The 25,599-nt window shown below is 39.9% G+C and overlaps 1 protein-coding gene across 3 annotated transcripts in view; it reads left to right on the top strand.

Moving 5' to 3' along the window:
- The window catches only part of MCPH1 (microcephalin 1), a 206,916-nt gene that overhangs the window by 146,962 nt on the left and 34,355 nt on the right, over positions 1-25,599 (top strand). Inside the window, exon 13 of one of the 3 annotated variants that reach the window (XM_072142314.1) lies at positions 986-1,033. The exons of the other annotated variants lie outside the window; for them this stretch is intronic. Coding sequence (XP_071998415.1) covers positions 986-1,018 — 33 coding nt within the window. The 3' untranslated portion in view covers positions 1,019-1,033. Of the gene's footprint in view, positions 1-985; positions 1,034-25,599 lie in introns of those variants that run through there. 3 annotated transcript variants of the gene reach the window in all.

The following is a 25,599-nucleotide window of genomic DNA, read 5'->3' as shown; positions in this document are numbered from 1 at the left end:
TTGGTGGGGATTGGTAAAATACCACAAGATGGTATTTGAGGTGAGACTTCAGACTATGAAATATTTTCTTTCTCAACCAGAAATAATTTACTTTTAATGGATTAAGACTTGTCGTTGACAACTTTCTCTAAAATCAATATACAACCGCTTAAAGGGGTTAACCATGAAGTCATGTTGAGGATAGGATAGGGCATAAACAGCTGATCAGCAAGGGTATGACTGGACCACAACCGATCATGAGAACGAACTTCAAGTATAACAGGGATTTGGGATCTCGTTCTCACTAATGTGAGAGTGCCAGGGTAAGCATCTTGATGCTCCTTGTATAGTAGTATGAGAAAGTGCAAAGCACATATTTTGGCTATCTCTGACACTCTTATAGGAGTGTTGGTTCTACAGGTTGTCTAGTGGTCCATTTTCATCAGTAATGGTCCTAACAGTTGGATCCTCACTCATCAGCTTCTTATCCCTATTCCCAGGGAGCAAAATTGACACAACCCCTTTAACTACATAAATTTACCATTTGAGAGTTTGGAAAAACTGAGTGCCACCCTTGATGGTTCTGTAATTGATTGTTTTCCTCAACTTCAAAGCCTAATACACTTCATCTGCAGATCATGCTGTATTATGTGGAATTTATCTGGTCCAGAAATAATTCTGAGAAGCTGGTAAGCCCCTAAAAGTTCTCATGTCTTTAGATACTGAGCGGCTTGCATGCCAATGTCTGAGCATGGCTTGTGAAAAGGTAACACACTCTTCCTCATTCCTTGAGCTCAGCAGTTTCCTGACAGAAGAGCCAAAGTGACTGGAGTCAGTCTCCTGGGCTCTTTTAGGAAGTGATACGTGTCAATTCTAAAAAGTGTTTACCGGAACAGCATGTCATGACTTGTTTACTGGAGTCGTTATTTGTTGTGGAATTTATCCTTTCCTTATGTTTTATAAATAGCATGTCTTAAATAACAAACTCTTCTTTTATGTTTTACAGACATGTAATATACAGAAATATTGGAGAAACTGAACTGCAACCTTATAGCATAGCATGTAATCTAATTTTATATATACACTGAATAACAAAATAATTAATGGGGTATTTTCATCTTATCAAGTGATGGCATATTGCTAGCATATTCCCATTTTACCAAGCGATCGCTTATTGCTTCTATTCTCTGCAATGCTGTTAAATTGTTGATCAATGTGAATGTCAGTTCTTGCAAGCAGGGCCCTCATTCCTATTGCTTCATCTGATGTAGTTACAGGCAGTCCCCGGGTTACATACAAGATAGGTTCTGTAGGTTTGTTCTTAAGTTGAGTTTGTATGTAAGTTGGAACCGTATACTTTATTATTGTAACCCCAGTCAAAAGTTTTTTAGTCTCTGTGACAATTGGATTTTAAAAATGTTGGGTTGTCATAAGAACCAGGATTAACAATAAATCTTAATTGCAGACGTCTGTGCTAACTGTTAAAGCTGTCTATTGTAGTCTAGGAATAAAGCACAGTAAATTACCAAAATCCAGAGGTCTGTTTGTAACTAGGGGTGGTATGTAAGTCAGGTGTTCTTAAGTAGGGGACCGCCTGTATTTCTTTATTTTTGTTTATATGTATATAAGTACTGTAGAATATGATGGTGCGGTATAAAGTTTTCTAAATTATGAATGCCACATCACCACCAGCTTCTAATATCAGTACACCATCAGATGGGAGTTTCCTTTTCAAACTTCTCATGTGCAAAGCGATAGTGGATATTTTGGCACCTGTGAAGGGGCAGAATATATTAGACAGTAGGTGAATGTTTAGTTGTTGTTGTGTTTGAAGCAGACAAAATGGGAATGCCTGAGCAACTTTGACCAAGACTGTGCTGTTCTTAGATGACTGGGTCACAGCATATGCTGATCAGAATGGAGGGAGTTTATTAATAATCCCCCCCCCCTTCTGATGGTATACTGCACGCCTGACTTGCTAGGAAGTTCTGTCTGTTCAAACCTTGTGAAAATTTTAGTGGTAGTCTCTGACTGTGTCATGCTTTTGCTCTCTGCCCTGTTATTCCCATGTGGCATGTGGTAGTCCGACTAAACTGTCAGGAATGGCATAGTAAATGCCCCACAATGGGGCTCATTTAATAAGGGTCATCGGTCCACACTATCGTCGGAATACCCGACGATTTCCGATGTGCGCCGCATTTAGAAAGGGTTTTTGGGCACGGGATCGGATTTCAGCGCATCAGCGCCGGCTTTCATGCGACACAAAACGGAGGGCGGGCCGTCGGTTGATCCGACATGCATGGCATTTAACAGAGATCGGGGATCGCGACAGGACCGGGTAAGTAAATTTGGCCCAATATCTTTTGTAGTCTGACCCTTTTCTAATGCAAAAAGTCCCTACAAAATTCACGAAAGCATCAGAACTGAGTCATGAGTTTGAGAAGATAAAGAGGGAGATTTATCAATGTGTTGCACATTAGACTAGGTCATGTGAGTTTGATTAGTCTTATGATGCGCTAGATTTATCAAATCTAAACCATCACAGCATAGCATTAGTTATTTGGTCCACTATCAAATCAAGGGTAGTTTAAGACTATGGAGTTTTTGTACCATCTTTTAGTTGGTCTAGTTTACTGTGCCGCCCCTTTTTGTACTATATGGTAAAGTGTGTAAATAAATGTGGTGCAAGGCATTTCAGGCAGCTTGATAAATCTCCCCCAAGTGTTTTGGAATAAACACCCTAGAGCAGTGATGGCGAACCTATGGCACTGGTGCCAGAGGTGGCACTCAGAGCCCTTTCTGTGGGCACTTAGACTACCAACCTAGGACAGAGTTCACCAAACAGGACCAAATCCATTAAATCTTCCTGTAGTCCTAGGCAACTTATGAGATGCTGCGCTCGGTACTATTTTACAACAACACTTCATTGACTGTTTGGAACTGCTTGAAAAGTGAGAAGGTGTTAAAAGAAGTGCATTACCTTTGTGGTCCTCCTGCTGGATCCACCATTCTTCCTAAACAGAGACCCTGGAGAGAAGCTACAATGAGAGTCTGAATTTGCCCACCTTCTTTCAACTGTATTGGTGGCTTCAGGAGGCCGATACAATTAAAAGATGTGGAAGAACAGGTAACAATAAGTTACTGCTTAATATGGCACATTGGCACATCAGGGTAAATAAGTGGGTTTTGGTTGTAGTTTGGGACACTCGGTCTCTAAAAGGTTCGCCGTCACTGCCCTAGAGGATTCAGAGAAACCTCTTACGTCATTGAAGAGGAAGAGTTTGCAAGATAGAAGTGCGGGCAATAAGGTGGCAACCCAGACTGGACCCCCTTGTACATCAATTAGCTAATTTGCTTATCACTTCAAACTATTTATTATGATGATTTGTTACAATTCTACTTAAAGGGCTCTATAACACTATAACTTTAGATGGATATTAGTGGGAAAGGAGCTACACTGTCTATAAACTACAGATGATCATATTGTAAAATTTCAACTAAAATGACAATCTGACAAGTTAAATATAACAATGAACAGGCGACATAGCTGACTGATGACAGATCATCATTGCCTCTAAGGCGGCCCTAGTTAAGATTTTCGTACTTGGCTGTATGTGATAAAGTCAGATGGGATACTAATGGGATACTAATGACTGATTGTTGAAAGAAGCTTTCACAGTAAAGGATTATTTGTCATTGAACATGCATGGCCAGTTTGAAAAACTATAAAACCTAATATGGTCTTAGAACTATGTTTGTCAGCCTAATTTTTTAATGTACATCAGTTTTGATGCCACAGTCATTATATCAGAGGACTTTAATGTATACTACGCTTCCTATATATTTTCTTGTTTAACTGCTAAAGATTTCAGACCAGTAGATAAAATAAATAAATCCAGTCACCATTAATTTCTTATCAAATCTTGCAAATATTTAAAAGAACAAAGGACACGAGTCATTGGTTTATGAAACAAGGGAAATGCTTGGATGCATAGTAATCTTGGTATCTGTCACTGTATCCTGTCTTTCAGATAGATTAACACCTTTGTTAAACACAGCAGGCAGCCATGAGTGGCTTTATTGAATGAGCATAAGTCAAAGTTACATACATTTGCACAGACATACAGCGTATACTGTGTCGCAGCACAGACCACGACACGACATATACAATAAATTAAGATTCATACGTAGTGTTGACAGCACACAGGAGTATAATCCTCAACCATGGCATGGAAACACTATACTTGCACACTGCTCTCTCAATTGACCTAACTAAACACGCATTGCATTTCAATTATGGCGACGACAAAGTGTAAAAACGGAAAAGGGTGCGGGGTGGAAGGGGAAGGGGTGGGGGTGGGGGTAACACTTGCCCGAAGCTTTATTGCAGCCAGATCTTGTGCAGTGAGCTCTGCAGATTTTTGTGGCAGATAACTTTTAAAAAAGCATTAGCAAAGCGAGTGTATGAGCTTGGCGGCGAGTGTGCATTGATTTGAAGTGTGACTTACGTTTAAGGGAAGGAATACTTTTTGGATCCAGCAACAAATAGATAAGTGCATCTACATTTTTTATTTCCTGATATTCATTGTGTGATTTTTATTGCAACCAAGTAGATCTGAAGGTATTTTACTTGCATAATCTGTATATTGTGTGGGGGGTATAGGGAGGCAGTCACCTTGCTTATCTAGACAGTATAGTCACAGGTGCTGCCTAATTAATAGTGGGGTGTGGCTATCTAATTAGCAGCCTTTATATACTTCTGTGGTCAGTTTGTTTGGTGGTTTGCAGCCAGATCTTGTGCAGTGAGCTCTGCAGATTTTTGTGGCAGATAACTTTTAAAAAAGCATTAGCAAAGCGAGTGTATGAGCTTGGCGGCGAGTGTGCATTGATCTGAAGTGTGTGCAGTGTCTTAAGTGTGACTTACGTTTAAGGGAAGGAATACTTTTTGGATCCAGCAACAAATAGATAAGTGCATCTACATTTTTTATTTCCTGATATTCATTGTGTGATTTTTATTGCAACCAAGTAGATCTGAAGGTATTTTACTTGCATAATCTGTATATTGTGTGGGGGGTATAGGGAGGCAGTCACCTTGCTTATCTAGACAGTATAGTCACAGGTGCTGCCTAATTAATAGTGGGGTGTGGCTATCTAATTAGCAGCCTTTATATACTTCTGTGGTCAGTTTGTTTGGTGGTTTGCAGCCAGATCTTGTGCAGTGAGCTCTGCAGATTTTTGTGGCAGATAACTTTTAAAAAAGCATTAGCAAAGCGAGTGTATGAGCTTGGCGGCGAGTGTGCATTGATCTGAAGTGTGTGCAGTGTCTTAAGTGTGACTTACGTTTAAGGGAAGGAATACTTTTTGGATCCAGCAACAAATAGATAAGTGCATCTACATTTTTTATTTCCTGATATTCATTGTGTGATTTTTATTGCAACCAAGTAGATCTGAAGGTATTTTACTTGCATAATCTGTATATTGTGTGGGGGGTATAGGGAGGCAGTCACCTTGCTTATCTAGACAGTATAGTCACAGGTGCTGCCTAATTAATAGTGGGGTGTGGCTATCTAATTAGCAGCCTTTATATACTTCTGTGGTCAGTTTGTTTGGTGGTTTGCAGCCAGATCTTGTGCAGTGAGCTCTGCAGATTTTTGTGGCAGATAACTTTTAAAAAAGCATTAGCAAAGCGAGTGTATGAGCTTGGCGGCGAGTGTGCATTGATCTGAAGTGTGTGCAGTGTCTTAAGTGTGACTTACGTTTAAGGGAAGGAATACTTTTTGGATCCAGCAACAAATAGATAAGTGCATCTACATTTTTTATTTCCTGATATTCATTGTGTGATTTTTATTGCAACCAAGTAGATCTGAAGGTATTTTACTTGCATAATCTGTATATTGTGTGGGGGGTATAGGGAGGCAGTCACCTTGCTTATCTAGACAGTATAGTCACAGGTGCTGCCTAATTAATAGTGGGGTGTGGCTATCTAATTAGCAGCCTTTATATACTTCTGTGGTCAGTTTGTTTGGTGGTTTGCAGCCAGATCTTGTGCAGTGAGCTCTGCAGATTTTTGTGGCAGATAACTTTTAAAAAAGCATTAGCAAAGCGAGTGTATGAGCTTGGCGGCGAGTGTGCATTGATCTGAAGTGTGTGCAGTGTCTTAAGTGTGACTTACGTTTAAGGGAAGGAATACTTTTTGGATCCAGCAACAAATAGATAAGTGCATCTACATTTTTTATTTCCTGATATTCATTGTGTGATTTTTATTGCAACCAAGTAGATCTGAAGGTATTTTACTTGCATAATCTGTATATTGTGTGGGGGGTATAGGGAGGCAGTCACCTTGCTTATCTAGACAGTATAGTCACAGGTGCTGCCTAATTAATAGTGGGGTGTGGCTATCTAATTAGCAGCCTTTATATACTTCTGTGGTCAGTTTGTTTGGTGGTTTGCAGCCAGATCTTGTGCAGTGAGCTCTGCAGATTTTTGTGGCAGATAACTTTTAAAAAAGCATTAGCAAAGCGAGTGTATGAGCTTGGCGGCGAGTGTGCATTGATCTGAAGTGTGTGCAGTGTCTTAAGTGTGACTTACGTTTAAGGGAAGGAATACTTTTTGGATCCAGCAACAAATAGATAAGTGCATCTACATTTTTTATTTCCTGATATTCATTGTGTGATTTTTATTGCAACCAAGTAGATCTGAAGGTATTTTACTTGCATAATCTGTATATTGTGTGGGGGGTATAGGGAGGCAGTCACCTTGCTTATCTAGACAGTATAGTCACAGGTGCTGCCTAATTAATAGTGGGGTGTGGCTATCTAATTAGCAGCCTTTATATACTTCTGTGGTCAGTTTGTTTGGTGGTTTGCAGCCAGATCTTGTGCAGTGAGCTCTGCAGATTTTTGTGGCAGATAACTTTTAAAAAAGCATTAGCAAAGCGAGTGTATGAGCTTGGCGGCGAGTGTGCATTGATCTGAAGTGTGTGCAGTGTCTTAAGTGTGACTTACGTTTAAGGGAAGGAATACTTTTTGGATCCAGCAACAAATAGATAAGTGCATCTACATTTTTTATTTCCTGATATTCATTGTGTGATTTTTATTGCAACCAAGTAGATCTGAAGGTATTTTACTTGCATAATCTGTATATTGTGTGGGGGGTATAGGGAGGCAGTCACCTTGCTTATCTAGACAGTATAGTCACAGGTGCTGCCTAATTAATAGTGGGGTGTGGCTATCTAATTAGCAGCCTTTATATACTTCTGTGGTCAGTTTGTTTGGTGGTTTGCAGCCAGATCTTGTGCAGTGAGCTCTGCAGATTTTTGTGGCAGATAACTTTTAAAAAAGCATTAGCAAAGCGAGTGTATGAGCTTGGCGGCGAGTGTGCATTGATCTGAAGTGTGTGCAGTGTCTTAAGTGTGACTTACGTTTAAGGGACTTAAGTTTGAGGGGCTTTAGCAGGTAACTGCTGTGTTTTGTGTTACTTTGACTGTAAATTCTTCTTTCTGTGCATAATTCTATTGTAATCCCCATTAGAACAATGGACTCCATAAGTGGCATTGCTACACGGTGTACATCCTGTGCCATGTATGCTTTCCTTGAACAGCCGTTCGAGGGGGAATACTGCTGTGTGGGGTGTGTGAAAATTGCTCACCTGGAAGCCCAGATTCTGGATCTAAATGAGCAAGTTTCAAGGCTGCGGGCAATTGATAATATGGAACGAAGTTTGCTGCTCCTGGAGCACAAACTCTCTGGGGAAGATGGTTGTGGGGAGGGAAGTATGGAGGTGCAGAGTGAAGGGGCAGCTAGTTGGGTAACATGTAGAAGGCGGGGTAGAGGGAAGAGTTGTAGGGAGTCTAGTCCTGATCTGGTGCACCCCAATAAGTTTGCCAGGCTGGCGGATGAGGGGGATATCAGCTCTGGGGTAGCAATGCTGCAGAAAGATGTGGCCGCTAGCAACCAGGGGAATGTGTGCTCCAGTAAGAAGGGTAATGGGAGCAGAGGCAAGGTCAGACAGGTGCTGGTAGTGGGAGATTCGATTATTAGGGGAACACACAGGGCAATCTGTCACAAAGACCGTGCATACCGAACAGTGTGTTGTTTGCCGGGTGCTCGGGTTCGGCATGTTGCGGATCGGGTTGATGGATTACTGGGAGGGGCTGGTGAGGAACCAGCGGTCATGGTCCACATTGGCACTAATGACAAAGTAACAGGTAGGTGGAAGGTCCTTAAAAATGATTTCAGAGATTTAGGCCATAAGCTCAGGGCAAGGACCTCAAAGGTAATTTTCTCCGAGATACTGCCTGTACCACGTGCCACACCAGAAAGGCAGCGGGAGATCAAGGAGGTAAATAAGTGGCTCAAAAGTTGGTGTAGGAAGGAGGGGTTTGGGTTCATGGAGAACTGGGCTGACTTTTCTGTGGGCTACTGGCTCTACAGTAGGGATGGGCTGCACCTCAATGGGGAGGGGGCTGCTGTTTTAGGGGAAAAAATGGCTAGAAGGTTGGAGGAGTGTTTAAACTAGAGACCTGGGGGAGGGCAACTACACTTGTGCAGGGCAAATAGACAGTGTACATAGAGAGCTGGGAAGAGCCATAGTCCATGGGGGAGGAAGGGGGGCTGGAATGAGATTGGGGAATAAGGACAAAAGGAATACGGACAGGGAAAACCATATAAAGTGCATGTACACAAATGCCAGAAGCCTCACAAACAAAATGGAGGAACTGGAACTCTTGATGTTGGAACGGAAATATGATATAGTGGGTATCAGCGAGACATGGCTGGACAGTAGCTATGACTGGGCTGTTACTATAGATGGTTATAGTCTTTTTAGAAAGGATCGTATAAATAAAAAAGGGGGAGGGGTTTGTTTATATGTGAATTCTTGCCTCAAGCCCGTCCTGCGAGATGACATCAGTAACGCAAATGTGGAGTCCCTATGGGTGGAGATAAGGGGAGGGAAAAAGAATAATAAAATATTACTAGGGGTTTGTTATAAGGCTCCAAATATAATGGAGGCAGCAGAGGAAATGCTGATAAGTGAAATGGATGCGGCTTCAAAGCATGGTGAAGTACTTATCATGGGGGACTTCAATTACCCAGATATTGACTGGGGGGCAGAAACCTGCAGGTCCTTCAAAGGTAGCAGGTTCTTGTCAACAACAAAAGACAATTACCTGTCGCAACTAGTCCTGGAGCCAACAAGAGGGGGGGCACTGCTGGACCTTATCCTTACCAACAGACCTGATAGGGTATCAAAACTACAGGTTGGGGGGAACCTGGGGAATAGTGATCATAATATCATTGATTTTGTATTACGCTTTACTAAGCACGTTAGTGAAGGGGCAACCAACACTCTAAACTTCAGGAGGGCAAATTTTCATCAACTAAGGGAAGACCTTAAAGGCATAGACTGGGATAATGCTCTCAAAGACAAAAGCCCCCCCCAAAAATGGGACTTTTTCTCATATATTCTGAAAAAGTCCTGTGAGAAACACATACCTTATGGGAAAAAGCATAAAAGGAACAAGAAAAAGCCTATGTGGCTAACTAGTCTTGTAAGGAAAGCAATAAGCGAGAAAGATAAAGCGTTTAAGGTGCTAAAACGTGAAGGTAGCGATGAGGCATTACAGGATTATAGAGAGAAAAATAAATCCTGTAAAAAGCAGATAAAGGCCGCAAAAATAGAGACTGAGAGAAATATTGCCAGGGAGAGCAAAAATAATCCCAAATTATTTTTCAAGTATATAAATGATAAGAAACTAAAAACAGAGAGTGTGGGTCCCCTTAGAAATAACATGGGGGTCATGGTGGAAGGAGATGAGGAAAGGGCCAATCTACTGAATGTCGCCTTCTCAACTGTTTTTACCCAGGAAAATCCCCTGGTGGAAGACACAATGAGGAATAATGTAAATTCTTTTTATAATGTCAACAGTTTAACCCAGGAAGAGGTACGGCGCCGCCTCGCATCCACTAAGATAGATAAATCACCTGGGCCAGATGGCATACACCCCCGGGTTCTGCATGAATTATGTACGGTGATAGACAGACCGTTATTTTTAATATTTGAAGATTCACTGAGGACTGGTTATGTTCCACAGGAATGGCGCATAGCAAATGTGGTACCAATATACAAAAAAGGATCAAATAGCGATCCTGGAAACTACAGACCCGTAAGTCTAACTGCTGTGGTGGGGAAAATATTTGAGGGGTTTATTAGAGATGCTATCCAGGAGTATCTCACTGTGCACAACCTTATAACCCAGCGTCAGCATGGGTTTATGAGAGATCGGTCCTGTCAGACTAATCTGATTGGTTTCTACGAGGAGGTAAGTTCAAGACTGGATCTGGGGGACGCTGTGGATGTTGTATATCTGGACTTTTCAAAGGCATTTGACACCGTGCCACATAAAAGGTTGGTATATAAAATGAGACTGCTGGGAGTAGGAGAAAATCTGTGTATCTGGGTAAGTAATTGGCTTAGTGATAGAAAACAGAGGGTGGTCATTAATGGCACATTCTCAGATTGGGTTGATGTTACCAGTGGAGTGCCACAGGGGTCAGTATTGGGGCCACTTCTTTTTAATATTTTTATTAATGACCTTGTAGTGGGTTTACACAGTCAAGTTTCAATATTTGCAGATGATACTAAGCTGTGTAAAGTAATAAATACTGAGGTCGATAGTTTAGCATTACAGAGGGATTTGTGGAAGCTTGAGGGATGGGCAGAGAAATGGTTGATGAGGTTTAATGTAGATAAATGTAAAGTTATGCACTTGGGCCATGGAAACAAAAAGTATAATTATGTTCTAAACGGTCAATTACTTAGTAAAACTGAAGCTGAAAAGGACTTGGGCGTATTGGTGGATGGTAAACTTAATTTTAGTGACCAGAGCCAGGCGGCTGCTGCTAAAGCAAATAAAATAATGGGATGTATCAAGAGAGGAATAGATTCTCATGATAAAGACATAGTTCTGCCCTTATACAAATCCCTGGTCAGACCACACATGGAATATTGTGTACAGTTTTGGGCACCAGTATATAAAAAGGATATAGTAGAGCTGGAACGGGTGCAGAGGAGAGCAACCAGGATTATTAGGGGAATGGGGGGACTAGAATACAATGACAGATTACAAAATTTGGGATTATTCAGTTTAGAAAAAAGACGACTGAGGGGAGACCTCATTACAATGTACAAATACCTGAACGGACAGTACAAGGATCTCTCCAAAGATCTTTTTATACCTAGGCCTGTGACCAGAACAAGGGGACATACTCTACGCCTAGAGGAGAGGCGATTCTACCATCACCATAGACAAAGGTTCTTTACTGTAAGAGCAGTGAGACTGTGGAACTCTCTGCCGCAGGAGGTTGTTATGGCGGACTCTATGTACATGTTCAAGAGAGGCCTGGATGACTTTCTGGAGAGAAAAAATATCACAGGTTATGTGGATAAAACATTTATTTAATTCTTGAAGGTTGGACTTGATGGACTTGCGTCTCCTTCCAGCCTTATATACTATGATACTATGATACTATGACACAGAAGGGGGAAAAACAAGGAAGGGAACCTAGCAAAAGTCCACTTCCTGGTTTGGGCCATTTGCATAATGTATGCGTGACCCAGAATCCCCTGTAAAAGTCCAAATCCAGTGGAAAGTGAGTGTTTTCTGGTATTTGCCAGATAAACACAGCCTGTAATTCCTAACACACCTAATCTAAGCAAAGTCCAGCATTTCATACAAAAGTCCTGAACTTGTGCGAAGCGTAGATGTCTTGCAAAGTCCAAAAAAGCGGCTTTTGCCTGGATTCTCCCTGAGGGAGGCGGTGGGCGCCTGGGGAGGCGATCCTAGCTCACAGCAGGGGGTCCAAATCCAGCTAGGCGTTAGCCTGTCTTGCTCTTACTGTGTCCTCACACAGATAAGACATTGACTCCTGCTGAGGCACTGCAGCGTCGTCGTCGTCGCCGCCGCTCGGTATACCTCAGCAGAGGGGGGAGGAGCCTCTTGTAAAAAGGGGGCTTCTCCTTCTTGTCATTGTCTCCCTGCTAGGGAGTAATCTAGCAGGCTGTTGAGGACAAGTCTGTAGCAATCTGGCGTCGTCAAGGCTGTCTTGTGCCAAGTGAGGAGTCTCCTGGCGTACCAGATGGCGTCCTTATAGCAATTTATAAGGAGCCAGGCAGCCATGAGTGGCTCCTCATAATCCTGTCTGCTTTTTTCACTGCCCCCCTTATCGCATCTGAATTTCATCCTGTGAATACATTAATTTCTTACATGTTCCTTCAGTTGAGGAGAGGATGTATGCAGATAGGTTATTTAATACAAAGCCGCAAGATCTAATGTATTGCTTATCTAGGCACAAAGAATGCCGTAGGCACCTCAACCACACAGACAATGCACCCTGATGATTCACACATGCAATTGCTACTTATACTATGTTAAAATTAGGAATTCACACAGAACATGCAATCGCTTACTACATAGACTATGCTAAAAATGACCTCTGGTAACGTAATTCCTTTCGGAGACCCAGTTTCTTTGCGGATACAAGCAGAGGTTTATTATTAACACTTTAATATACATAAAAAAATACAGTACACTCAAAACAAACTTGTCAGCTAAAGATAAAAAAGTTAAAAGCAATACACATACGATACTTTCAAACAGCGAAAACGGAAACAAAAAACTCTTGCTATGTAAATAGGTAGAAGTTCCTTGGCCCGAGTACAGGGTATAGACATCAATCCAGTCTTCTAGTGTATAAAATACTTAAACTGAACCAAGCCATGTGGCTGTTTCATTAATTTAAAGCCACAAGGTTTTTGACCCCCACCCCTGGCTGGAATGTCACCGTGAGGGGGAGTTTTTCTATTCCCCTCCCTGGTACTCTCTGGGTCTGAGGTTTTATTAAAACCCCATAACTTTTGATTGGAAGATGGCACAACCGTGCCACTGCTTCCAATCGACCAGGTACCTTATTACCATTTACCCCATACCACACTCGGGGTGTCTAATCAGGGGTGTTCTGCAATCGGCTGACTTCCTCTGCCTCTAGGCTTCCGATACTCGCTCCAGGAACGTATCTAGATCATATAACTGTCTCGTGTAACTGGGGCCCCATAATTATTAATTATGCCCCAGTTATGGACAGCTATGAGATTTCCTTTGTCTGTTCGTTTTTTTTTTATCTGCAAAACCACACACACATGTCCACTATTCCTTTGATCTCTTTGTCTCCAGAGCTGAGCAAGGTGTGAATTTCTGCACTTGCTCTCTGGTCACAGAGAAGCACCCTTTAGTGTTGGCTCCAGCTAGTCCAGCTGTAACAGTAATTAACATTTGCTCCTCTAAGCAGTCATAAATTTAAGGAGACACAATGAAAGAGAAATAAAAACCAAAACAAATGTACATTGGTGCAATATTATCACAGAATCCCAAATAAATAAGTAATTTCTGCCACGTAAGAAACATCCCATATCTTTTAAATTGGTTCTCCTCAGTGTCCAAATCTTTACAATTAGTATACAGGCCGCTGGACGGACCAGACACTGAATACATCAGGAGGCCTGAGCCGGGGTATAATACATCTCCCCCTATATTTCTGCAGCATATAGAGTTATAGTAAAAGCAATCCTGAGGAACGTCATTCATTGGGAACTACAAGTCTGGAATTCACTTTCTACATATGGTACTAGAATCCATTTTTTTGGATAATGGAGGATACGACCCTTCTAACTGCCTTCAATCTGAGGTTTCTGGATGTATGGAGGACCTTCAAAAGCCCTGAAATGGCTCTTCTGTACAAGTGTATTGAGAGCAGGAACGGATTATGTATGAGGATTTCATGTGTGAAAGTCCTTCTGAGTATAAAATTTGGTGGGTGTTTTGGATGGCCATGGACCCCAGGCTACCGCCCAAACCGCCTGTATTATAATCCACTACTGGTAGCACAGTGAGTAATCAGAGCTGTGTGTTATAATGAGGCATGCTGGTATGACTGTGGTCAGATTTCTGTCTATTGGTAGTAAAAATAAAAGCTTTCTATATAAGACAGCAAACAGAGATCTTGGAAAATTGTGTAACTTTTTACAATACAAACAATAAGATTAATCTGCTGAAATGTGAATACCCTTTTAAGTATAGAAAGCGTGTCATGTTGCAACTAGGTGATACCTTAATGTGAGAGACCGAATCAGGAGAGATACTTGGGAAATTTTTGCTTTAGCAGAAGTTTCCCTTTAATGCAGTAATAATATGTGTCCAATTTGCATTGGGTCCAATAGGGTGAACTTTTAGGTTTATACATCTGAATGTTCCCTTTTTCCCTGTAGATATTTGCATGATTTCAGTAACTACTGCCACATTGATTACATGCCACTGGGAATGATTGTTTATCATAAAAATCTAAAAGTGGAGTCAGTGTATGTAAATGATACAAATTTCTGTTAGGTTATTAAATATGTTTGTAACCAAACCAAAAAAGACCTGGCTCTTGAGCCGGGAAAAAAAAACTTTTATTTGAATTAATCATCAACACTTTGTTTATTTGTCTTGTTGAAGCTTGAAATTTGTTAAATTTGTATGTTTTCAGTGGTATTATTTTTTGTGATCATAAGTAAGTGCTTCAGTTTGAAGGTCCTTTCTCTTCATTACAGCAGTCTGGTGTTGAGCAGTGACATGCTGGACCTCACAGGCTTTTTAGGAGAGTCTAGGAGCTTGTTTCCATTGGAAGAACCATACAATACTTTAATGAAGTGGTCAACTGGTTTTGTAGTGACAGGAGTAAATAGGAAGCTTGGTGTCGATGACATTAAAGGGGGGGGGGGGGAGTATATGCATCCATAACTGGTTATGGCATATCCACATATATCGATGACTTTTATGTCTGACCAAAGCAGAAGTTGGAGAGTTTAGAGTATAACTGTGTCTAAATTTACTACTGTAGGAATTCATGTAATAGTTAGAAGCAGTGCCTACTCTTGTAAGTTCCATTGAAATGAATAGTGATAGCTGCACATGTGTAGCCACCTCTCCCTGCAGGTGTCTGATGACCCCTATTCTCCTATACTGATAACATCTTTAACACTTCAGCCAACAGAAAACAGTTCAGCTACAATGATTCCTTTTCTGTTAACTTATTGTGAAATTGGATCCCTTTTTATCAAGAGGACAAAGTGAGTGGTCACTTTATAATACCGCTTACAAAATAGTCATATACCATAAACAGCTGCTAAAACATACAGTTTTCTTATAATTTTCACAGGACCTCAAAGTAAGAAGTCAAGGTATGTCATTTTAACTAATATTAAGAAATAATATGTACAGCTTGGTGCCCATTCCAGCTGTATTACAATGCCAAATACAACACCCTGATGTACAGTGTATGTCACGTATCCTGTTAATACAGTTGAGTCTAGAAGTCTAAATGCCACTTTACATAATGCCACACAAGGGGAAAAGATAGAACGTTGATACGCTGGAGAGGAGGAGGGATGAACGCTACTCATGCCTCCCCTCTCTATCATGCTCTGCTACGTTCATCTATATGCACCTTAGGCGTATATACATTTTTAATGAACAAACAAGATTTTGGATGGATAGATAGTACAAAAATAGACAGCTCTCCAACTTCAAAGTCAAGGCTTATTTACCCATATAGCAACGTTTCGGTTGATCGATACAATCTTTCTATATTGCTCAACCGAAACTGAATATATGGGTAAATAAACCTTCACGTTTTCACTTTTTTCAAAGTGTTGCCTATTTTTAACAAGTGGACCTGTAGGATTGTGTCCTGGGATTGCATCCACCATTCCTATTGCTGTGATGCTTTTTTCTTTTCCAATTTTTAGATAGTTACATATGAAGGTCCAAGCATCATGATTTCTGTAATATTTTCACCAAATAAGTCGAACAACTTTTCAATTTGTCTGTTGAATCACAAAAGCCCCTTCCAACACATCCATCTCAAATGTAAAACTGGAGCTGAAGGGGGCTTCATGTTTGGTTGGGGATCTTCCAACTATATTTATTCTCACAATTTATGGTGGGAAACAGGAACTCCCTTGGAAAATCAGGACACATGAGAGACACAACACGTGTAACCTGCTCCTGGAATCCACAGAAAACATGATGTCAATCCACATTGTTAAGAGAATCAAAGGAAGTGAATAGTCATATTTCTATCAAAGTAGACCATAGGGTGCTGCCACCTACATACGGGGAGTAAGTGGTTTAGGCAAGAGTTTATTAAAGGTGGGAGTGTTTATATCTAATTGTACAGAAGATACTAGAGGTTACGTTTCAGCAATGTAAACTCTTTTAATTTAAAAAAACATTCATTATATGTTCTAAAAATAATAAAAGTAGAACTCACCTTGCCAATCCTTCACCACTTTCGCTTCAGGTCTTCCTGCTTCCTCATCAGTATCGTTATCCTGGCTTCCAGTAGTGATGGAGCATGGACATGTGATTTCTATAGCAATGTTCTGTAAACATAATGAAAATGGGGATTATTAGTTCTTTTATTGTGTTTGATTCCAATACCCTGTTTTTCCATCACTGACTATTCTCTCAGGAATTACCGTTTTTATTGCTTTATTAGACTATAACATGAGTCTCCACACAGTAAAATCTGTCCCTACAATACAAGTAGTAGCAGGGAAGCAGCATACTCTGCACCTACTACATTTTTATAAAATTTCTTGCAAAGTGGAATATTATTTAATAAAATTATATGTTTTTATTCAAAAAGTCTTTAACAAATTAACAGATCATTGTGTTTTAAAGGGAACTTGTCACTACGTTTTCACAAATACAGGTAGTGACAGGTTCCCTGAGGAAGCCTGCACAGACAGGTGAAACGCATGGGGACTGCTTCCTGCCCTTTCTATCCACAATCTGGATATTTTAGATACTGAGGTAATTATGACTATCTTTAAGACTATATACTGACTACCCTTCCTAGTACTCCTTATGGTTATTTGTGATCATCCTTGTTATAGTCTAAGTGATTCATGTTGCTATGTTCCTATTATACCTCTAGTAGATTCACTCTTTATCTGGATAGTGGGGCTTGTTTAGCACTCAGTTGTGCTTTTTAAAAGTTTTTAAACAACTTTTGTGATTAAATAAAGATGTAATTTTCACTTTTGAAAATATAGTGGACATCCGTCTTTTTCTTTAAACCTGAATATGATACGAATTTGGGTGTCTTAATTATTCCTAACCTAGACCCGCCTATACAAAAACAGCACCCTAGTGTAGACATACAAAAACACATACAACCATCATTAACCCCTTAACGCTCTGCGCCGTAGCTCTACGGCGCAGAGGTATAAGGGATGTATGAAGAGGGCTCACGGGCTGAGTCCTCTTCATACAGAGGTGGGGGTTTTTGCATTTTGCACAAAACCCCCACCGCTAATAACCGCGGTCGGTGCTTGCACCGATCGCGGCTATTAACCCCCTAAACGCCGCCGGCAAAGTCGCCGGCGGCGTTTAAAAGACGGCGGCGCGTGGGCGCCGCCATCTTTTTTTCGATCGCCACGCCCCCGAACGTCATCGGGGGGCGGCGATCAGTTGCCATGGTAGCCTCGTGTCTTCTTTTGACACGAGGCTATCTGGCAGCTGCATATTCGTTACAATGAGCCAGTGGCTCATTGTAATGAATGTGCTGCAAAAATGCCATATATTGCAATACAGAAGTATTGCAGTATATGGTAGCAGCGATCTGACCATCTAGGGTTAATGTACCCTAGATGGTCTAAAAGATAGTGAAAAAAAAAAGAAAAAAAAAAGTTTAAAAAATAAAAAAAATTAATAAAATATTAAAAGTTCAAATCACCCCCCTTTCCCTAGAACGGATATAAAACATAACAAACAGTAAAAATCACAGACATATTAGGTATCGCCGCGTTCCAAAATGCCCGATCTATCAAAATATAAAAACGGTTACGGCCGGCGGTGACCTCCGAGGCGGGAAATGGCGCCCAAATGTCCGAAATGCGACTTTTACACCTTTTTACATAACATAAAAAATGAAATAAAAAATGATCAAAATGTCGCACAGACCTCAAAATGGTAGCAATGAAAACGTCGCCTTATTTCGCAAAAAATGACCACTCACACATCTCCGTGCACCAAAGTATGAAAAAGTTATTAGCGTCAGAAGATGGCAAAAAAATTTTTTTCTTTTTTGTACACATTCGTTTAATTTTTGAAAATGTATTAAAACACAATAAAACCTGTATAAATTTGGTATCACCGCGATCGCACCGAACCAAAGAATAAAGTAGGCGTGTTATTTGGAGCGAAGAGTGAAAGTCGTAAAAACTGAGCCCACAAGAACGTGACGCACGTGCGGGTTTTTTTCAATTTTTCCACATTTGGAATTTTTTTTCAGCTTCGCAGTACACGGCATGTTAAAATAAATAACATTACTGGAAAGTAAAATTTGTTACGCACAAAATAAGCCCTCACACAGGTCTGTACACGGAAAAATGAAAAAGTTATGGATTTTTGAAGTTGGAGAGCGAGAAATGAGGCGAAAAACCCTGCGTCCTTAAGGGGTTAATGGTGTAAGTATATAGGATAGTCAATTGCAAAAGGATAGGCAACAGGTAAGCTGGATATTTCTATAGATTACCTACCCTGGAAGTCGTCTCAATATAACACCCCTAGGGATCCTGCTAACCCACACATTGTAGATGCCAATAGACATAAAAGCCAGGGACGGGAGGGAGTCCTATCTTCTTTTTGTAGTAGGTCAATGGGGGAAGGTGTGAGGTCCTGCAAAAGCTCACCCTATGTCCCCGAAAAAGCCCCCCCCTGACAAGGGCAGTCCCAAAAGTACTGTCCCTTGTCCTAAACATCATCACACCTCCCTGACACGTTTCCACAACAAGTTTCATCATAGGGAGAATTCATTAGACTGCCCGAAAGATGGTGGTATAGTTCAAAAGTAAGGAGTCCAGGCAGGGAGGGAGTGCCCTCACCTACCGATAGCACCTTGAGTTCACACAGGGTTGTTGGCGTGTGACCAAACATAGTTTGGTGGTCCAGCGTTTACTTTGTAAACTTTTTTGGGACTAATTTATTTTTTTCTATTATTAAGCAATGGTTGGGAAAGGACATCACAAAAGCTTATGTTTTACATTTTACATAGGAATATCAACAGAGGTTATATTTAAAGGGGTTGTCCAGGAATGAAGAATCTTTAATTGGTTATGTCAATTACTTTGCTGACCCTGCCCCTTCCTAGTGACGTAGAGTGCCTTGTATTTTAATTTATTCACTCCCCCCTATTCCATTACAAGTCCTGCACATTCCTTGCTCTTTGCACTGTGGCCAGGTGGGACAGGTATCGGAACAGAGGGAGTAAATAAAGTAGTAGATGTAGCACTTCAGAGGCGTAGCATCCCAGGCTAATTAGCATCATTGATATTACTCTACACGCCACAAATGCAGCAAAACAAAGTTATAATAAAAGACGTCCTGAGGAGCATCTTAATAGGACACGTCTATCATCAGTAAAACAGTCCTTTAATCTAAAAGGTAACATAAAAGAAACAAACTCTGCCTAGATGCGTTAAATAAAATAAAAATACATTGAAGGTACAAGAGGGACGTGTGGAGTACGCTAACATTTACATGGAATAACGGTTTCTAGAATTAGAGTTTAAGGAGCATGGAATCTGATTTATGGATATGGAAAAGAATGCAGAATAAGGAGTATGAAGAGAAATATGGTGAGTAATGACTACAAAGATAAGAGAGGCGACTAGAAGCATAACTTTGATTCAATATACGTGCAGCTGCATGGCACGCCAGCTCTGCTTAATGAGTGTAACATCCAGCTAGCACCACCTAGTCCCCACACATATACGACAGACTGTGCCATGCACTACCACTGCATAAGCATATCCACACAGGACAAATATTCAGTAAAAGATGGAGTGTTCAGGAATGTGTTTAATGTAGTGATTTAATATTTGCCCAGTGTATAATGCATCTGGAGTTACAGGGCAAACATTTATATATTTTCCAGAATTTCAATAGAATGACTTCTACAAAAATTCCCACACTGATTGTTTGGAGTTTAAGCTTAACACTACTTTAATCTAGCATCCCTACTGTTTGTGCAAAATTACTTATTTACAAAGCTAGTAAACCTGAGGGATTTTTATTTTTTTTAAAAATCACTAATTCTTTAATCTTAGGAAATGGCTAATAACTATTAATCTTATGATGTTCTTTTCAAGTATGGCAAATTTGTTGCAGAAATCTCTGCATTTTTATACAGAAAATGCAAACAAAATTTCCTTGGGACATGTCACATTGTATACTTCTTGAAAAGGACACAGGATAGTAGTATTGGTATGGCTACAGACCAATGTAATGTGAACAAGCTTTAGTGATATTGAACAATGGTCTTTTATTAGGGGGATATCCCTGGATTAAGAGTTATTCTACTCCAAATGAAGAGGAGGATTTATACTACTTACCTATGTGTAAAAAATAAAATTTATTACAGCTTTTCTGCATGCCCGTTTTGTGAAAAAGTGGGTGTGGTTTTTGTCCTCTATGGCCTGGCAAATATACTATAATTTTGGAACCTATAACTATAGGACATGTCTTACCTCCTGGTAAGTCAAACAAGCCTAATGGACCTGCACAGAAGACCAAAGAATGTTTAGTACCGAGTGCGATGGTTTTCCTGCAGTAAATTAGCAACTTTTTTTTAAGTCACAAAAACATTATTCAGGTGCCATATTTATCAATTTGTAAACTAAATCAAACACATTTCCATATTAAAGATAAATTACTCCCACTATGCATAGTATCACAAGGTGAGTGTATAAACCACCCACATACACCTTATTTATTTATTTTTTTACAGCTGAATACATTCCTGTGTGAGCATTTTATTTCTATTATTTCAGTTTTTGAGGTAAATTTATAGATGTGACTTTTTAAAACCAAGAGCCAAATATGCACGAAATTTGAGTTGTGCAGAGGGGATATGAAAATGTGCAAAAACCGTAAAAATACATACAGAGAATAAAGTCATGATGTTATTTATACTTTTGGGTATATAGTGTCACATTTATAGCCAATCTCTGGTTCTATATGGAGAGTGGGGGCATATCATAGACAGCCCACTACAACCTGCAGCCAGAGGCTGGCTCTGTGACCACCACTGAGCTTCTGTATACAATCAAAGATCAGCAGTGATTATCATTGATCAAATAAAAGACCCCTTGTTTATCAAGTTAGTCAATTGGCCGATGAGGGTCCTGCCCACCTACTTACTTTAGGCTGTGTGAATGAATAGCCCATGTGACTTCTTCATCCAATCATAGCTCTGTGCTGTATACCACCAGGCCGGAGATTGCAGTCACGACATTGTTATATGAGCATGCTACTGCTATAAGGACACCTGCTAGGACCAGAACATTGTTTGGAAAAACAAAGACATTTTGTGTGCCAATGATGTTAGATTAACCTCTCATGCACGTCTCCAGGACTTCTCTCGAGTTGCTCCAATTCTATGGAATGCCCTTCCCTGGACTCTCAGACTAATACCCTCCAAAGCTTCAAACATGCTCTTAAAACCCATTTCTTTAGGCAAGCCTATCACACTCGCTAACTGCATGAAACGTCAACTCTCCCTTTACTAACCCATCCTATTTCCTATCTCCCATCTGTTATTCAGCAGATATATACCAAGTTCCAGGCTTCTCTGCAGTCACTTTCACCTTGTATATAAGATGGCGACTGATGGCTGGTTCAAGCAGCAGAATTTTTATTATAGAATAAATAAAATGATTTTATTTTATATTGTTCCCTTATACAGAATGGCTGGACCATTCTACAACCTCTTGTGTCACCCCCTCATCCTGTTCCATATGACTGTTTGTTCTGTGTAATGTAATATTATATTTGTATATGTCCCCTATGATGTGTATGGCGCCATATAAATAAAGATTATTATTATTGTAGTACTTTTTGAGCAACTTAGTGGAAAGTCCAAATACACTGCAAAAATTGCCCCTGTGAATAAACCTTTCTCATCATTTTGTTATGGAGGTATCTGTGTTTGTGCAGCTGACACAGTTTCAGTGGCAATTCAGTCAATAAAACAAGTCCGAAAAGTAATTTATTACCCTCTCCAAACCAAAATGTGAATTGTCACTTACAAGTAATATAAAAAAATTGCATGATATTTTTCAAAACCAAGGGAGGCTGTTCAGGGCACTGTTTATAGCTTTATTTTCCAGGCTTTCTCTTTCCAGTTCTGTGTGTGTTGTTTTCTCTGCAGTTTTCACCACTGGAATCTGAAACGCTGGATTGTTTTTGTCAATGTAGATGACTGATGCTTGTTTTCCCCCACTTTTTAATTAGAATATAAGTCTGCCAACAAAAATGTTGGATAAGAGACACACACGGAAGTTATAGGGACAAGGTTTGATGTAATAGCTTATTTGTAAAGGAAACACAACTTGTTTGGTATTCCATGAAGCAGGAAGTTGAGAATGCCAGTGTAACATATTTTCAGGTGCTACTGAGTCATCTGTTGTTAGAAGTCTACAAGGGCAATTTTCCTCTCAAGTTGCTTTTAAAGTGTAAAGTAAAAAAAATGTCCGGAAGGAAATTGCTGACAAGTTGCAGTTGTCTAATATACATGGTCAGTCATGTTTACTGCAAATTATGTCCGAAGAAGGAGGTAAAGCAGGTGGAATGCCAGATCATTTCCACATGCTGTTCTGTACTACGTGCAGTGTAAATCTGTCCTGTCCTTATTTCCTTAAAGAGAAAATATTATTTTTTATTTGATATTCATTTATTGAAGAATGCATTTCTATTTCGTTTGCTTTTAATATATTACCGCACATTATACCTTTGTAGTAGACATGCATTTGCTGTGGAAACTATCCTTTTCAGGGGTATAGAACACATTTTTTATGTCACAAATACAAATTCAGAGGTCCGTTTGTAACCAGGGGTCGTATGTAAGTCAGGTGTTCTTAAGTAGGGGACCGCCTGTAGTTGCGCAACTTTGTGTATAATACCCTTGAGTATCACTCTGATGTCCTTTTTTTTTTTTTTTTAATTTATAGCAAAACTTTATTAAATACATACAGTTCCAACTCAATTTACATTAATTAGATTGGTGTACATGTTTTGCAGCATTTATCACAAATGTGAAGGTATAAAAACATAATTACCATAGTATACCGATCCGCCCCCACCCATCCCATTTCCCCGCTGGCAGGAAAGAAAAAGAGAAAAAAAAAAAAAAGAGTGTTGTTTAACTACCATTTTTACTTCTCTGTATCCCAGATGATTTATTACTAGCCCAGATTTGTTCATATTTTTTAATTTGACAGGTGAGTTTATACCAGTTGTCCATTTTAGGTTGTTCCTGAGATACCCATTTCCGGGCGAGACAGACTAATGCCACATTCAATAACTTTATTATCAATTTTCCATATTGATTCTTGATCAATTCCTGATCCAAAAGCCCAAAGATAGCTGTGGTAATTGTTGGTTCCAGGACTATATCAAGGGATATTGAGATCTTCTTGAAAATCTCTTCCCAGTAGACTTGTATAACAGGGCAGAGCCAGACTAGGTGATTAAAATCTGCCTCTACTGCCTGCCTGACACACTGATGTCCTTAGTTCTAGTTCTTCTACACAAGTCATGACAAATGGAACACATCCAGTAGAAAAAGTGTGTTATAGCTCTTAAAACGTGTTTGTTGACTGATTGTTGTAGTCAAAAAAGTTTTAGAAGGAACTCCAGCTCGACCTAAAAAATAAATATTAGGCAAGGTTATTATAGACACTAATCACATGCAGATTTATTGAGTAAATGTTGGCTGGCTTTAAAAGGGGTTTTACATATTAAAGGTAACCTGTCATCAAGAACAGGCACAACAAACCCCCTCCCCCCAGACACACATGTCTTTGTTGAAAAGTGTACCACAGTTGTCCCAGCATACACCAGTAAAATTGTGCCCCAAGCGTATTCAACCTTGGTCTATATTGGCTCTGCCCACCAATACTTGGTTTTGATCATCATGGTGCACGTAAAATGATCAGAAGATCTGCAGTTTCCCACACAGTGCCCACTACAAAATACACCATGCAGTGAGAGGGACAGCATTCTGGTAAGGAAAGGGAGAGGACTTATGGGATATGGGGATGACTTTTTGATTCTTAGCACGTATTACTGGTGTGAGGGGTAAAATTCTGGTGACTTTTTTTAAGGGATTTTGTTCTTGTTTTTGTTTTGTTTTTTAATAGATATTTTCAGATATGTCACACTTACAATACAGTTGTGCATATAGAAAGGGTTCAGATTATTTACTGTAGTGGCTAGAAGGGTGATATCTAAAATGTATAAATATATTATTAGTGTTATATCTGAGGAGTGAATATATCCATCAGGTCAGAAATGGGAAGCTGTTTTGGGTAATTTTACCACAAAGACAAATTTCTTAAATGTATTCAGGATAACAAAATAACTATTCTCTAATTCACTGTTCTGTAAGACCTCTGGGCTGTGCTAATATTGCGACCCACTGACTTTCCAACTGATCATCAAACCAGACAAACTATTTATCATCTCCGGCATATCACATCCCGCGCAGACACACAAACATTATTCTGGACCCGAAAAAGGTGAAATCCTCCCCGAAACGCGTTGTCCCAAATTTGTAGTGTGTGTTACAATAAGCACTACCTTTGCTACAAGCAAAGCGATATTTAATCTGGTAAAATACACTTTCCTCTCAACTCAGCTCTAACTGGCAGTGATGCTGGTTTGACCCTTCAGATGCTTCTCTGTCATAGATTAAGCAGAATACGGTCCATGTGATGAGAGCGTGGAGCTTCCCTGTTTATTTGTAGTCTATGACACAGGTTACCGATACATACTTCACATTTGTTTATGGAGTTATCATGGTTTACATTTCAAAACAACTGGAAGTTAATGACCATTCCCAAAGACCAAACAAGCCCATGCTGATATTTTCTCAGGCTAATTGAAAGCAGCATTTGATCTGTTTGCTTGTCATGCCAGCTTATCACTATGCTTATTCAGAATTGTATTTTTTTTTCCCATCATATTTTTCTGATAAATGAAGGCTGTCATCCTTAAAGCATTACCCATGCTTCTATAAATTCTAAACTACAATATTGATTTATGTATGTATTTATTTGTGTGAGTATGGGAAGTTGTTGATTATAAGGAAGGGAGAAGAAGCCTTACTGGCAGATTAACCCCTTAACGCCGAAGCCACTTTTCACCTTCCTGACACGGCCCATTTTTTCAAATCTGCCCTGTGTCACTATAAATGGTTATAACTTTGAAACGCTTTAACATATCCAAGTGATTTTAAAATTGTTTTCTCGTGACACTTTGTACTTCATGTTTGGTGGTATGTTTTGCATTTATTTATGAGAAAATCAGATATTTGGTGAAAATTTGGAAAAATTCTCGATTTTCGAACTTCAAGATGTTTTACTTTTTCCACACAGTCATAACCGCAAAAAAAAACTTAATAACTAATATTCACCGAATGTCTATTTTATGTGGACATGGTTTTTTATGCATACTCT

Source organism: Engystomops pustulosus, chromosome 3, assembly GCF_040894005.1.
Source record: "Engystomops pustulosus chromosome 3, aEngPut4.maternal, whole genome shotgun sequence".
Taxonomy (NCBI): domain Eukaryota; kingdom Metazoa; phylum Chordata; class Amphibia; order Anura; family Leptodactylidae; genus Engystomops; species Engystomops pustulosus.
This window is presented reverse-complemented; position numbering and strand designations above follow the sequence as displayed.